Genomic DNA, 15,775 nt, shown 5'->3' on the forward strand with positions numbered 1-15,775 from the left:
ACATAATTTTCTAACTTGTGTGATATCAATCTTTTCTTTACCTCAAAAATATGGAGTTTAGATTCCTGAACTTCACGACTAAAATTGCATTCAAGCATTTGCATTCATATTCTGAGTAGTATTTGTTCCCTCAAATACATGTTAATGTTCCCTCAAATACATGTTAATATACTTGATATTCCATGATAGTATTTCAAACCAAAATAAAAATAAAATCTTCAAGATACAACATTCATATTCGTTGCCTCATACATGACTCCTTTTTAACTAATCTGATACTTCTAAGTCATTCTTCGAAATCACCGCGTCGATTAACCGGGTTACATACTATAGGTGATTCCAATTTCTTATATTTAATAAGGTAGGAACACCTTCATCCTACTCTTACTACTTGAACTTTTAATATCTGTGAATTATGCGGTTTGGAAAATTGTTTAATTCGTCTCTTAAGATTTCCCATAAATATCTCATTCAAAGTCTTAAACTTTTGCATATTATGTTACTTCTTGCTGATTAATATTTCGCTGCGCTACTCTGATTTATTAGTTCACTTCGCTTAGGTGTACTGCTCCAACCATACTGTAAATTTCTCCATCTCATTACTACGTTATGAACATGGGGATAACTCTACACTTCTTGCTATTTCGAGCACCGACTTATAATCACTGACGAGTCATTTTTCAAATACTGCAATTTTTTTTTTTTTAAACATGCACTACATACTTGTTCTCGCAAAGTGTTCCTTGAATGATTCTCACATTCACATTATTTATGAACTAAAACATACCTGGATATTTGAGACTTATTTCGATTTAGTTTGTTCTTGTCTGTAATGACAGTTACACTTACGATCACCTCTGTAATAACTTCGACTCCCAAAATTCGATTTAGTTAACAAAATCATTCTTTTGGTTTTCAAGACACTTGCATAAGAAAAATCATCAGATAAAAATGTTTCTCCTCAATACTTTACTTCGTTCTTAAGTCTTTTACACTAGCGACAATTTTTCCTGTGGCAGAACCTTAAAAAAATTTCAAATTCAAAAATCTTGATTAATCCCTAACACATCAACCTATTAGTTCACTGTACTTTGGCAACTTCTTATTCAGTCTTCATTTTCCGTTCCTATTAAAAAGTTACATCTCGTCTCTGACCATTACCAGGATCTCTTTCCACTTACTACCATACTTGTATTTCTTAGTTCGAAGATCAACTTAATATCATGATAAATGCAAGGGGTCTTATCCAATTTCTTTAGCGTACAATTCTTTTTAGTTTAACCTTTCTGCAATTCCCTGCCAATAAATATTACATCCAAATCGTGCTCTAATCCGTAAAGATCTTCTCACTACTATTTATTCGTCCTTCTTGACTCTTATGCTGCATAGCATCTTCACTTTACTGATTCATAAATCTAGCACTTTAGATTCGGGAGGTTTGACTAATCCGATATAGTTTATCTGACCTACGTCTTCCATTCATTACTCACATCGGGGTTTTCCTTGTCTGCTCCAAAATAATTTGCTTAATTTCAAATTAATTCACTTAACAACTCAGGCATTAAAACCTCGTCCATTTCAAGCGTTCAAGCTCTTTGCTCTTTACATACTCTATTGTTCCTGAGAGCTTACAGATTCCTTCAATCATATGATAACTTCCTAATACCAAGTTTCTCTTCCTATTATGCAACCTTGAATTGCACTCACGACTATAACTTTACTCTGTATCTTATTCCTACTTCTAAACAATGGCTTCCGTTAAAAGTTTTAAATCAATCCTTAAATATTCCTGAGTCTCTTACTTTTCCACATGCGATGTATCGTTTAACCACATGTCCAATAATCTCAGGACACTTTGTCTTTGCTTCCGGAAAAATATTATCCACCATCTGGCGTTGAATACTTCCTTATCAAAATCCGCTATAAAACCTGACACCTAGACCTTACTCCTTCGTACGCCTCATTCCTCCGAGGTTCTATTCAGCTCTCAGACATTTGTTCTAACTGTCATATACTAGTTTGAGTTGATCAGGCTCAGCTAGACATGACATTAGAATAAATATCCGGAACCCAATGGTCCCTCTTCATTTTATTGAATTCTAATGACCCAAGGCACGATCTGAATCGACCGGCTCTGATACCAAATTGTAACGCCCATACTAAACTTATCTAGAATATTTAGAATGTGCGTTAGATTTAGTACAGGGTACATTAAAATTACAATATTTTAAAATTTTCGACTGAATAAATATATATACATCACTGCAAGATCATACATTTGCTATCTGAATACATGTCTGGAGGCGTAATAAATAATCTGAACTGATATGACACGAGCATGTGAAAATATATTATTCAGCCTCCTGAATTGTCTCCTTGCCACGTACAACCTGCTGATCTGAAATAAAATAAAAGGGATTGGGGTGAGACGGGATGTCTCAGCGAGTTCCACCTATCCTAGGCTGTAGGCAATCTCAGGGAACCTAGGATCGCCATCTGTCTCTAAACTCAACCCATTTCGGGTTTATATAGTCTTATCATGCATAACTGAGCGATCGGGGGATAACTAGGATCGCTATCTGAATTACTAATATAATCCTGATACTAATACTCAACTCATAATCATAATTATAATCATAATGTCTGTCATATTATGTTAGAAATGTTAGCGTTGAACAAACAATATTATCTGAGTTGATTTTACGGAATAAACCCAGGTGGAGTAAACCCGGAATTTATTCCACTCTGACCGGTAATAATTTCCAACTGGCGGGAACCCAACTGACGGGGATACCGGACTCCTCTGATTATTGTGGGGTCATCCTCGCGGATAGTGCCCGTTCCAACTGGCGGGAACCTTTCGTATCCAACTGGCGGGATAGCGAAAGCCACAACTTAAACATGTTTTAATATTATAATTGAACTGATTTCTAATAACTGAGTTAATCCTCAACTCCACTACTGACGGGGAGATAGAGAGGAATAACTTAACTGATTTTCTTTTAATGAAAACATCCTGAAACTAATAATAAAGACGTAGTGATTCCGTCTTTGTTCTGAAATTAATTCGGATACTAACCTATTCAGGTTCTAGGCATATCGTTGTCATATACCATTCCTAAAAGGTTATAAAATTTTCCCCATATCCTGATAAATTAAATCCGACTAATTAAGCCGAACATTCATACTTAGAATTCTTTACTTTCCATTAATTGGAAATCTACCCATGAACAATTTGTTTCAATGGCCATTTTACTCTAAACATTCCTTTACACAAATAAATATACATTATGGTAGTGTATGATTAGAGGATATGCATAATACAATTTCGGCTACATATTCGGCAATAATGAGAATTGGAGTCTTAGCCAAGTCAAACCATTATATTACCTTAAAAGTGTAATTTAATTTAGCTAAGAGTCAAAATAAAGTAATAAAATCAAACAATTCTCACTTTACGTAACATTAGCCGAAATTGCATATTCATTCATTCTTACGTAAAACTTATCATAATATTTTTCCTCTAACTTCTACATTACCAAAATCATATTTATCAACATAAAAGTTATTTTAGAGTACTCTAGCAAGGGTATACATCTTAATCATATTGTCACTAAATTATGTACTAATGTACTAAATCTAATTCTATTATTCTAAAGGCATAATTTAACTACCCCAAGGGAAGTTTTCTAACTAAAGGAACTCACCTTAACATTTTTCTGAAGTCCCGACGCTGCTTAAGTCCCATTTCAGCTCCTGCTATGCCCAATAAGCACTTTTCGCCAAAACAGCTTAAATGCAGCTTATGGCTTCTGTATGCTCCAATTATAGCCCAGACTTCGATTCAAACTCTTATTATGTCTACTAAACATATACATTCAGTTCTGGACCCATTTGTTAACTAAAACTCGCAATTTAGCTTATTCGGCAAAATCTTCGTCTAAACCCGTAAGCATTTTCCTGCAGGATTTACCAAACTTCAATTGTGTTTTCTGAATTCGTTTCTAATCCAAATCACACGAAATTTATATCCAATTTGAAGGGAATTACGTGCAGAATCCATAAATCCAATAATTACTCGATTATGGATTACACAGCAGCATATACGAACCAATGAAGACCATATGAGTTTCGTCTCAAAATCATGAATTTCAAGTATACTCACTTATAACAACAACTACAACTCAAAATACACCAACAACAACTCATCAAGGCTACTAAACCACTTTTCTATATTAATTTCCTTCAATTCCAAGTTTCTACTTCTAGTCCATTCTTCAAAAATTTAACTTATTAGTAAACTCACCTTAAATGTATAATTCATAAGCTCCTTGTGCATCAACTTGTCACTACCATAATCACTCACAACACAATTTTGCATTCCTATAACATAAACCCAAGTAATATCAACAAAAGGAAACATTGGGAGTGGTGGTGATGAATTCGGTCATCATGGAAAGGAGAGGGGAATGAATTTTGTTACTTACCTTGTGATCACTCCACCATGGTTAGTCCAAAAGCAAAATTACAAGTAGGTTCCATGAGATTGGAATGATGATTTTGGAACAACAAAGGGAGAGGGTCGATTGGGACATGGGAGGGAGGAAAGATAATTTGTGAAGCTTGTTCTTAAAATTAATCTCTACAAGGTACCTATTACAACAATTAGCATGATGATTCCATGATGAAAGATGAAATTTTGATGAAGTTTGGATTAGAGAGAGAGAGCCGAATTTTTGAGAGAGTGGTAGAAGGAAGGAGAGAGTTCTAGAGTGATGGTGAAGAATGTAGTAAGAATGAGAAAAATCTAGTCTTGGCCCAATTAAAATAAAAATCTTGAATGTCAAGTTACCAAAATGTCCTTCAAGAGAAAATACACAATTATCCTTCTTTAATTCATAACCACTTAATCCCTCAAGTCCGTTGGAATAGTGTCTGAGATATTTGCCGAATATCGTCATACATTTCTCAATAAATAATTAATCCTTCGAAAATTATTTTCGTCTGATATGTTTAACTGATACAACAATCTATTTAAAATTACGCGGGATATTACACATGTGTTGCTATTCATGGAATATTAAATATATAATATATCTAAACTATTATTTTAATTGAATTTTTTCTTTCCACACACATATACACACGAATCTATTTATATCTAAATTATTTTGTGTTTGAAATTAAAAGTAACAAAACCAAATGATACACTTCATTATATTTTGTATTTTCGTTCTTAAAAAATAGCATATTTTTTTTTTTTTTTTTGCAAAAAGGAAGATGCATAGAGCATCAACCAGAATTCATTGAAAAGAGAAAAAGGAGTACAAAAAGAAAAGGGGGACTAGGCCAAGACCTTTTCAGAAATTAACAAATCTAAACTTAGGTATACCCAACCTATTCATGATGTACTCCCCCTAATTACCTCAGGGATAAAACTATACCAAGTCAAAAAATTAAGAGGCAATGCTAAACCAAGATTGGCCATACCATCTGCACATGCATTGCCCTCTCTATATACATGAGAGAAAATGAAACCTATGGAGTTAACATAATTCAAACAGTTTTGCCATCTATTTCTAATGGGCCAAGGGATGATTGAAGAAGATTTAAGAGCCAAATATACTAGCTGAGAATCTGTTTCCAGCCACAGGAAGTTGAAGTTTCTGCTCTGAGCTATTTCCATTGCAATGATAGCAGCCATGAGTTCTGCATGAAAAGCATTCACATTTCCAAGATTCTGAGCAAAGCATCCAATACACAAACCATCTTTATCTCTAAAAATTCCGCCTGCAGAAGCTTTGTTAGGATTTTTAGTGGCAGCACCATCTGTGTTGACTTTGATCCAGTTGAAAATAGGAGGGGACCAAATCACTTCCTTAATCTGAGGAGCATTTGGAGGGTGTATGTTGATTCTGAAATGTTTCAGAATTCTGAATTCAGTCATATCTGGAGAAGAGGTTTTGGATGTATGGCAGCCCGATAGATGAACCGAAGAAATAATGTTGTTGATGATGATCTTCCAGTGGATGTGCTTGTCTTGAAATCTAGCTTGATTCCTTCTGAACCAAATCGCAGATATGATATTAATTATGCTGGCTTGAATCACCACTTTGCATTGAGGGGACCAATTCCTCTTGCATATTTTCCAGATATCACTGTAATCCAGAACCTGAAAAGAAATATTAACAATTCCAGCTAACCAATTCCATATATGTTTAGCAAACATACATTCAAAGAATAAGTGAGATGAAGTTTCAGCAGTTTGGTTGCAATTAGAGCAGATAGAGGCTAAAGAACAACCTGATGACATCCTGTCATTACGTAATATTAGAGACTTATTGTGACATTTTGATAGAGTTCTCATGCAATTTATACTGTTCTGGAGTGCAAAAAGCTTAAAATTTGAAGTCTGTTCGAAGGAAATCGCGCCACGCCAATTTCAAGCCGTGCTGCGATTTTTGAAGCAAAATTACACACTTCCTGTAAAGAGGAAATCGCGGCACGCCATTATACAAGGCACGGCGCGATTTTGATGGGTCAGGCCCATGACTTCTATAAATACTGCACTCAATCTGAAGAACAAGGGTTACGATTTTGGAGAACGAAAGTGCGATTTTAACACCCAGAAGGCTGCAGCGGAGAGGATTTCATCATCTCTAACTCAGTTTATGTATGTTTTAATTCTTTCATTGATTATGCTATTTGTAAACTCAATTATGAGTAGCTAAATCTCTTAGAGATTAGGTCGGAGATGGACCTATGTAACCCTAATTGATCATATGTTGATGTGAAACTCTATTGTTTATTAATGAAATTCTAGTCTTTATTCAATTCAATTGTTCTTACTGCTTTTTATATCCTGATCAAATATAAACATGATTTTGTGAGATCGAATGACTACTGACCATAGCTTTCGACTTAGACCTAATTGAATTGTTCTAATAAACATGGTTAGTCTAGGAATGGATAATCGTTTGTTAGTGATATTAGGTTAACGTTCATAAAACCTTCAAGGATTATTAGACCACCTAAGGAATTAGGGGCTGTAGTTTAAGAAGAGGGTCCTAACTCAAGGGATTGATTAGGGCTAATTTGTTAACTATCGTGAAACTAGAAAATCATTAGTAACAATAGGTGCAGTAACCAATTAGGGGAAACATAGAGGATTCGAAGACCTGATCTCATCTCTCTCCATATTTTCTTAATCAAATCTATTTCTTTTATTTGATTTCTTAAAATCAAACCAAATCTACTGCCTAGTGGCAAATTAAAATAAACTTTTATAGATCCTAATTATATAACGAAATTGAATTATTGAAGTTAAAAACAGTCCTCGTGGGATCGATATTTTTACTACTTCGATAGTATTTGGTGCACTTGCCAAACGTCTATCAAGTTTTTGGCGCCGTTGCCGGGGACTGTTGAGTCATTTCAATTTTTCAATATTGTTTTTATTTGGGATTTTTTTTGTCATTTATATTCTTGTATATATATTTATAAAAAAAAAATATTATGCTCTTTGTTTTCTTCTCATTGTACTGTGCTACTGAAAAGTTTATCCAAGTTTTGCAGCTATGATAGACAGGGTACTCCTCTACGACACAGAAGAGATTGCTAAGTTGCAGTATGAAAAATATATGCTATCTTTTAAGATTAAAATTTTGGACAACAAAATCTCGAGTTGTGGTCATTATGAGGCGAATCAACCAGGTAGTGATGATGAAGGGAAGAAAGAGGTGATCAACATCGATTACAATACTCAACTTCAGAATATTTTAGATGATTTCTTGGTGTCAAATCAAGTTTCATTTGAGAAGTTTGATGTTCAGTGTGGTGATCTTGTTGAGAAAGCACATGAGTCTCAAAGGAAGCTAGTTCAGATGGAGACTGAATGTTACAAGGTTGTTGTGGAAGAAAATCCCAAAGTAAGGAGTGTTGACATTTTTCCGAAGTCTGAACCAACGGAGGTTGAGGAAATCACTCGTGTGCAAATGGATGCATGTCCTTCTTTACGGTGGGAGAGCTTAAACTCTAAAGGTTTAACAGTGAGAGCATGGGAGCATCTACTTCTTTGCTACAAATTCATGGAGTTCCTACCAAACAAGAGGAAGAAGAAGGATGATGTGTTCTTTCTGACATATTTGCCACCCTAACAGTGGTTGAAGCGTCAAGCTCAATGACGTAAAAGAAAGCGCTTGGTGGGAGGCAACCCACTATTTATTTTTCAGGTATGATTTTATTGCTTTCAAATACAAAAATACAAAAATATTTTTCTTTTCTTTTATTACAAGGCAGGAAAGTTTAAAAATTTGTTCAAAATATACCTCTTGCCAAGAAAATCATGCAAGGTACTGATGTCTTGCATAATTCTCTCCTCAAAAGTTTTTCAAAAATTCAATGAACTCAGGCATTTTTCAAGAAAACAAAAAAATTTTTTGGCCTGAGGAAGCAAAACACACTCCCTGTTTCATCAAAATCGCGCCGCTCTGTGTAATTTGGCGTGCCGCGATTTTGAGGAACAGAAAAGCACTTCCCCTGTTTTAATGAAATCGCGCCGCGCCTTGTGTTTGGCCGCAGCGCGATTTTGCTTGGAAGCTGCCCAGATGTTTCAAAAACCAGCCTTTTTCACCATCCTTCCCATTCCCATTTTCCTACCGTTACTCTATCAAAATTTCCCTACAAAACCTAACCACGAAATTCCTTCATTATCATCATCTTAATCACTTCCTAAACATCATCAAACCGCAAATTCATCATCCATTCATCAACCTAAACCTCCACAATTCACCAATTTTCCAAAACTCCACAAATTTCCCATTCACCATCTTCCTTTCACTCACAAATGGCCTCCAACCAAAGAAACACCCGCTCAAAGAAAGCCACCAACCCCAAGCCATCCACAAGCAAAGCCAAACGCCCTCGTGCCGCATCCGAACCACCCGAAAACGCCATTCATTTCATCAATGACCAAGCCCAAGAGTTCCACCAATCCATGAAAAGTTTTGAAGTTGTGGGGGAGAGAAAGTTTGACTTCACAAGGCTTGTTAAGTATCCGTTCTTTGAGGCTGAATTACGAAGGAGAGGGTGGACGAAGTTGAATGAGATGATCGATGAAGCGAACAACAAAACCGTGATCGTCGAATTCTTTGCAAATGCACGGGTTTCCGATACACCCTTTCAATCTTTTGTTCGGGGAAAGATAATTGATTTCAGCCCTGAAGCCCTTAATGAATGGCTGAATGTTCAACCGCCGGAGGAGTGTTGGGTTGAGAAATTGAGGAGGGAGAGATTTGGTATGACGGAGACTTCGGACCAGCTGTGGGTCAACCGTCCTAGGTTCTCAGCTGCGTTTGCTGCGGAGGCTCAATTGAATATGGGTCCTATGAGAGGTTTGGAGGCTCCCGTGAGCGCATGGAGCAATATTTTACACATCAAGAAGAGTATGGTCTGCGCATGAGGAGGGAAATCACTGATGATTTCAATGTCACCGAGCAAGATCAAGGGGATGGCATCTTTGAAGGATTGAGGACACCGGGGGCTGGACACTCGGATGATGATGTGAACATGGGCTGATCTACTGATGGATTAACATTTTCTGCTTTGTATTTTATTTTTAGTCATTTTTCTTCTGATGTATTTTCTTTATTTTCTTTTTAATGTCGAAGTCCATTGAACTTATTTCCCTATTGTAATTGCTCCTGCACTTGTTTATTATTAATGAATTTGTTTTGTTTCATGTGACCTATTCCAGTTTAGTAACAGTTGTTTGATGAAACGGTATTCCAAAAGTTCTAAAGGAGGGGTGACTTGATTCAAAGGCGAAGTGTACGGCGTTGCTAGGTAGTCACATACTCCCAGAAATCTCAGCCATAAGGTTCATTGCCAAATTTCTTTTTCAATTTACTTATATTTAGATTAGTTTACCATGCAACTACATTTCTAGAACTTGCATTGTTTCTCTATTATTGACTGGTCTTTGTCAATTACACACTGAGGCAAAAGTGCTTGGTCCTGTGAGCCTTTTTGAAGCCTACCCTGTTTTAAATTGTTAAATTTATCCTTTCTTAACCAATTGTGAGCCGGTAGGATTAGAACTTTTTGTTCGGTGACAAACTACATTACAAGCCTAGAGACTTTTAGGACTTGTCCCTTAATGTATTTTCTGAGTTAAGGCATTGTAGAATGTTGCTAAAGAATAAGTTTGGGGTTGCTATTGGAATTTGCAACCAACTAAGTTTGGGGTGGGGGTACTAGAGAATTAGAGAACAAAAATGAAAAGAAATATGAAATTGTCATGCAAAATACACACAAAAATCAAAAATGGTGTATCAAAAAAAAAAAAAAGAAATTGAATGATGAAAAAGGGACAAAACATCGAAAATCCGAGTAACTTCAAACTCGATTGTCCCTAAATGTTAAAAATGTTCTCTAGTACCTTTGCATTGATTGTATTTCCACAAGGTGAATGATTGAAGGATTGAATTTTGTGCTTTAACTTCCGTAGGAATGCCTAACTCAAATTTTGTGTAGCCTACTTATCCAAATATATCCCACCTTTCACCTAAGCCCCGTTATAACCCTAAAGACCTCAAAAGTGTGTAATGATATTGACTTTGATTGATATTTAGAAACTTTTCAAGCGTATGATGTAGACCTGCATGTCGACTGGTAGAACCCTGTTTCAATTTGATGCGAGGAGTTGTGAATTGGTGGATGCGAACAAGTCAAACTAGCTCATCTTTAGCTAGAAGGAGAATGAACTTTTGGGTACTATCGTTTTGTCAGGTAACTGTTATTTTACTGTCGTTTGTCACTGTTGCAAGCAAATTCCTTGAGGACAAGGAATGGTTTAAGTTTGGGGTTGTGATGACATCCTGTCATTACGTAATATTAGGGACTTATTGTGACATTTTGATAGAGTTCTCATGCAATTTATACTGTTCTGGAGTGCAAAAAGCTTAAAATTTGAAGTCTGTTCGAAGGAAATCGCGCCACGCCAATTTCAAGCCGTGCTGCGATTTTTGAAGCAAAATTACACACTTCCTGTAAAGAGGAAATCGCGGCACGCCATTATACAAGGCGCGGCGCGATTTTGATGGGTCAGGCCCATGACTTCTATAAATACTGCACTCAATCTGAAGAACAAGGGTTACGATTTTGGAGAACGAAAGTGCGATTTTAACACCCAGAAGGCTGCAGCGGAGAGGATTTCATCATCTCTAACTCAGTTTATGTATGTTTTAATTCTTTCATTGATTATGCTATTTGTAAACTCAATTATGAGTAGCTAAATCTCTTAGAGATTAGGTCGGAGATGAACCTATGTAACCCTAATTGATCATATGTTGCTGTGAAACTCTATTGTTTATTAATGAAATTCTAGTCTTTATTCAATTCAATTGTTCTTACTGCTTTTTATATCCTGATCAAATATAAACATGATTTTGTGAGATCGAATGACTACTGACCATAGCTTTCGACTTAGACCTAATTGAATTGTTCTAATAAACATGGTTAGTCTAGGAATGGATAATCGTTTGTTAGTGATATTAGGTTAACGTTCATAAAACCTTCAAGGATTATTAGACCACCTAAGGAATTAGGGGCTGTAGTTTAAGAAGAGGGTCCTAACTCAAGGGATTGATTAGGGCTAATTTGTTAACTATCGTGAAACTAGAAAATCATTAGTAACAATAGGTGCAGTAACCAATTAGGGGAAACATAGAGGATTCGAAGACCTGATCTCATCTCTCTCCATATTTTCTTAATCAAATCTATTTCTTTTATTTGATTTCTTAAAATCAAACCAAATCTACTGCCTAGTGGCAAATTAAAATAAACTTTTATACATCCTAATTATATAACGAAATTGAATTATTGAAGTTAAAAACAGTCCTCGTGGGATCGATATTTTTACTACTTCGATAGTATTTGGTGCACTTGCAAAACGTCTATCACAACCTCTCAGCATTAAGTTTTCATCAGTTGGGAGCCTATGATGCATTAACCTCCAAGTGAGAAAGGATTTGGTGGGAGGGATATCTTTGTTCCATATCAATTTGCTCCAATGAAAATTCTGTCCTCCTGGAGTCTTAAACATGTAAGCATCCTTGAGTGTGAGTTCACCATTTGTTGTATTCTTCCAGACAGTTTTATCTTCAATATTATCTGCTGGAATAATAACTTGCTGGACAATGAAGTTGATACCTGGAAATCTGTTTTGCACTGCCAATGGGACACTCCAGCTACCATTGACAATAAAATCCTGAACTAAAGCATGCAGGTGCTTAGATATATGATCAGGCAGATTAAATGTGGTAGATAAAGGTGCACCACACCAATTATCATTCCAGAAGCTCACATTTTCACCATTACCAATCAACCAACAAGACTGCTCATTAATATTCTCAAATTCAAATCTTATGCTGCTCCATATAGATGAATATATATGATAAGATATAGGCTTTTTTTGCTTAATTCATCTGCTTTTCAAAAGTAAAGCCCAAGGTTGTGATGAGTTCCAGAGATCCCAGCACATTTTAAGGTTAGTTGCTGCATTTAGGGATGTTAATGATCTAATGCCTAAACCCCCTTGGGAAAGAGGCCTGCAACATTTGCTCCAAGAGACTGTCACCAGTTTTCTTTTATCCACATCACCACTCCAAATAAAATTCCTAATCCATTTTTCCAGATCATTGAGGAGGGACTTTGGCCAACAGTACACTGATATACTATGAATCATCATACCTTGAATGACTGAATTTACCAGTTGAACCCTCCCAGCAATAGTTAAAAGGGATGATTTCCAAGCAGCTAGCTTACTTTTGATTTTGTCTGCAATAGGGGAAAGATGAATAGCTTTTGGCTTACCCCTAAAAATGGGGACCCCTAGATAATTGAAAGGTAAACTACCAATGTTGAAACCAATATCAGTTGAGATTTGATGAATTCTTGCATTTGATATAGAACCAGCATAAAGAGTAGATTTTGCAGGGTTTACTAATTGGCCAGATGTAGCAGCATACCTTTGAAAAAGATCCTTGAGAGCTTGAATGGATGATGTCTTAGCTTTGCAGAACACCATAATGTCATCTGCGTATAGAGTATGAGATGGAACTTGCTGGTGCCTGGACCCTTTGATAAGCTCCAACTTTCCTTGCTCCACAAGCTTCCTGATGCTTCTGCTGAGAACATCCTCTGCCAGACAGAAAAGAATGGGGGATAGGGGGTCTCCCTGCCTCACACCTCTTTTACATTTGAAAAATCCATGTTGCTTACCATTGATGGAAATGGAGAGATTGGCTGATTCTAAAATAGCACTGATCCAGCTGCAAAATTTGTTGTTAAAACCAAAGTGTTTCAACACATTCAATAAAAAACTCCATTCTATAGTATCAAATGCTTTTGCAATATCCACTTTGAAAGCAATATTGCCCCCAAAACATCTATTATGAAGCAGGTTGATAGCCTCTGAAGTTGTGCAAATGCAATCCCTGATGTTCCTTCCTTGAATAAATCCTCTTTGTTCATCAGAAATGATGGATTTCATGATAGGAGCCATCCTTTCAGCAAGAATCTTTGTTACAATTTTGAACTTAAAATTGGCAAGAGCAATAGGCCTGAATTGATCCACAGTATCTGCATTTTCATTTTTTGGGATTAGCACAATGGTGTTAGAATTGAAGCAAGATGGAAAACAACCCTTTGTAAAGAATTCAATGACAGCATTGCAGACATCATTGCTGATAAGACTCCAGAAAGCTTGATAAAAGATGGCACCAAATCCATCAGGACCAGGTGCTCCATCTTTATTAAGGGCAAAGACAGCATGCTTGATTTCCTCAGTTGTAGGAATCATGGTTAACATTGTGTTTGTGTTGTTGGAAATCACATTAGGAATCACCTCCTCCACAAGCTCATTAACCTGCAAAACAATGTTAGAAGAAAATAAAGTTTGAAAATGATTTGTAAAAAGTGTGGCAATTTGCTCTGGATCATTGATTATGTCATCATCAACTCTGATAGCAGTGATAGGTTTGGTTTTGGATTTGATTTTGGCTAGTCTATGAAATTATCTGGTGTTTCTATCACCCTCTAGGTGCCAATTTGTTTTAGCTCTTTCTTGCCAGAAAGCCTCTTCTTTGTTAAGTGCATCTTCAAAATTGATATGTGCTATCTTTTGTTGCTCTAATAAGTCATCATTTATTCCTTGAATATCCAACAGCTCCTGGATTTCAGCCAGTTTGTTCTCAGCTTCATTGACTATAACATGAACATTGCCAAAAATGTTATGATTCCAATCTTTGAGATTCAGTTTCAAAGCTTTGAGTTTTTGAGATAGCACAAACATAGGAGTACCAGCAACAGTTTCATTCCATGTTTCATTTACAATTCTCTTGCAGTCATCATGCAGCAACCACATTTTCATGAACCTGAATGTTGTAGCTTTAGAAATTGAGGAAGTCTTGAACTCTAGAAGAATGGGGAAGTGGTCTGACTTGTGCCTAGTCAGAGTTGAAACTGTAAGTGATTCACAGTGATCAAGCCAAGATTGGTTACATATGGCTCTATCTAACCTCCTTTCAGTATGTCTAGCTCTTCCTCTTCCATTGGACCAAGTAAACTGAACACCCCTAGTAGGAATATGGTATAAATTATTAGTGTCAGACCAGTTATAGAATTCTTCCATAGGTATTCTAGCAGGGCTGATATTTCCTCTATTTTCATGTGAACCAAGAATAGAGTTGAAATCACCTATAGAACACCATGGAATATTGTGTTGGTTATGAATGATTTGAAGTTTGGACCAAAGAAGTCTTCTTGTGATATAGTTAGTAGAGGCATATATAGCATTAAATCCAAAGGTTAAGTTATCAACACATATGGTGAAGGAAACTTGTTGGTTGTCAATATCTATAATTGTGGGATTCAGGTCTTTGGTGCATATACACCATAGGTTAGGAGTGAGATCATTTCTGTTGTTAAGAGCAAACATTTTTAGGTTTAGTCTATGCAGCCAGTAATGAGGAAATTTACTAAATTGGATCCAAGGTTCAGCAATCAAAATAATGTCAGGTTTGTGTTTATCTATAAATCTTTTAAGGGCCAATCTTGTTGGGGACTTGGCTATCCCCCTAATGTTCCAAAAAAGACACTTCATTTGAAAGATAGTGGGTTAACTACCTTTGATCTGGTGACATATGAGCTGGAAGCTGCATTATTCTTCTTCTTTTTGAATTTTTTCAGGTTTGACTTTGAGGTGACCACTTTGAATCCTGAATCCTCAATGTTGTGCTGGATTTCCTGTGCAATTTGATGATCAATCTGTCTTTGTTGTTGCTCCAGTGTGACTTCAGCATCATCCTCTAATTCTGCCAAATTAGCCCATGACTTGTTGAGAAAGTCCATGTCTTGTTGTATTCTGGTAGGAGTGTTTTGAGGTGTAACTTCTGCATTTGATTGTGGTGTGGACTGTGTTGTGTGAGTGTCTTGAGAGTGCTGGCTAGGATTGGATTTCTGGCTGTGTTGTGAAGTGGGGCTGTTGTTATTTGTCTGGCTAGTGCTTGTATTTTGGTTGTGTGAAGGATTCTGGCTGGGTTTGGAAAACTGGCTATTGTTTGTATTTTGGCTGCAGCCTTGTGCAGAATTTCTACCTAATGGAGTATTTTCAACAAATTCTGACCCATCAGATGAGTATTCCTCCTCATCCTCCTCTGCATCATCATGATTGAGTTGCCCTGCTACTTGCATAACGTTTCCTGCACAAGTCTCT

At 36.4% G+C, this 15,775-nt stretch overlaps 1 protein-coding gene and 1 long non-coding RNA gene across 2 annotated transcripts; both read right to left on the minus strand.

The window, feature by feature from the left end:
- Nucleotides 1-435: 435 nt before the first annotated feature.
- LOC146904715 (uncharacterized) lies at nucleotides 436-4,806 on the minus strand. Its single transcript, XR_015017901.1, has 4 exons — nucleotides 4,488-4,806; nucleotides 4,307-4,383; nucleotides 3,708-3,960; nucleotides 436-2,398 (listed from the first exon to the last, which is right to left on the minus strand). It is a non-coding gene; the product is annotated as an uncharacterized LOC146904715 (long non-coding RNA).
- A 595-nt stretch (nucleotides 4,807-5,401) lies between these two features.
- On the minus strand, nucleotides 5,402-14,998 carry LOC146904716 (uncharacterized). The gene is made up of 4 exons (XM_085728349.1): nucleotides 14,138-14,998; nucleotides 12,770-13,927; nucleotides 11,948-12,394; nucleotides 5,402-6,172 (listed from the first exon to the last, which is right to left on the minus strand). The coding sequence occupies exons 1-4, from the start codon at nucleotides 14,996-14,998 to the stop codon at nucleotides 5,402-5,404; spliced, it is 3,237 nt and encodes a 1,078-aa protein (XP_085584475.1).
- Between the last annotated feature and the right edge of the window lie 777 nt (nucleotides 14,999-15,775).

The sequence above is a fragment of the Medicago sativa genome, chromosome 7, assembly GCF_051527215.1.
Source record: "Medicago sativa cultivar Bolivia chromosome 7, Bolivia_mono, whole genome shotgun sequence".
NCBI lineage: Eukaryota > Viridiplantae > Streptophyta > Magnoliopsida > Fabales > Fabaceae > Medicago > Medicago sativa.

Excerpts from the sequence above, each read along its gene's own strand:
- LOC146904716 (XM_085728349.1), bottom strand. The coding sequence starts at position 14,998 with ATGTTTGCTCTTAACAACAGAAATGATCTCACTCCTAACCTATGGTGT. Across the intron at positions 12,395-12,769 it reads TTGCTGGGAGGGTTCAACTG|TCTTGTTGGTTGATTGGTAA; the intron begins GTAAATTCAGTC and ends ATTAATGAGCAG. Across the intron at positions 6,173-11,947 it reads GAGGTTGTGATAGACGTTTT|GTTCTGGATTACAGTGATAT; the intron begins GCAAGTGCACCA and ends ATTTCTTTTCAG.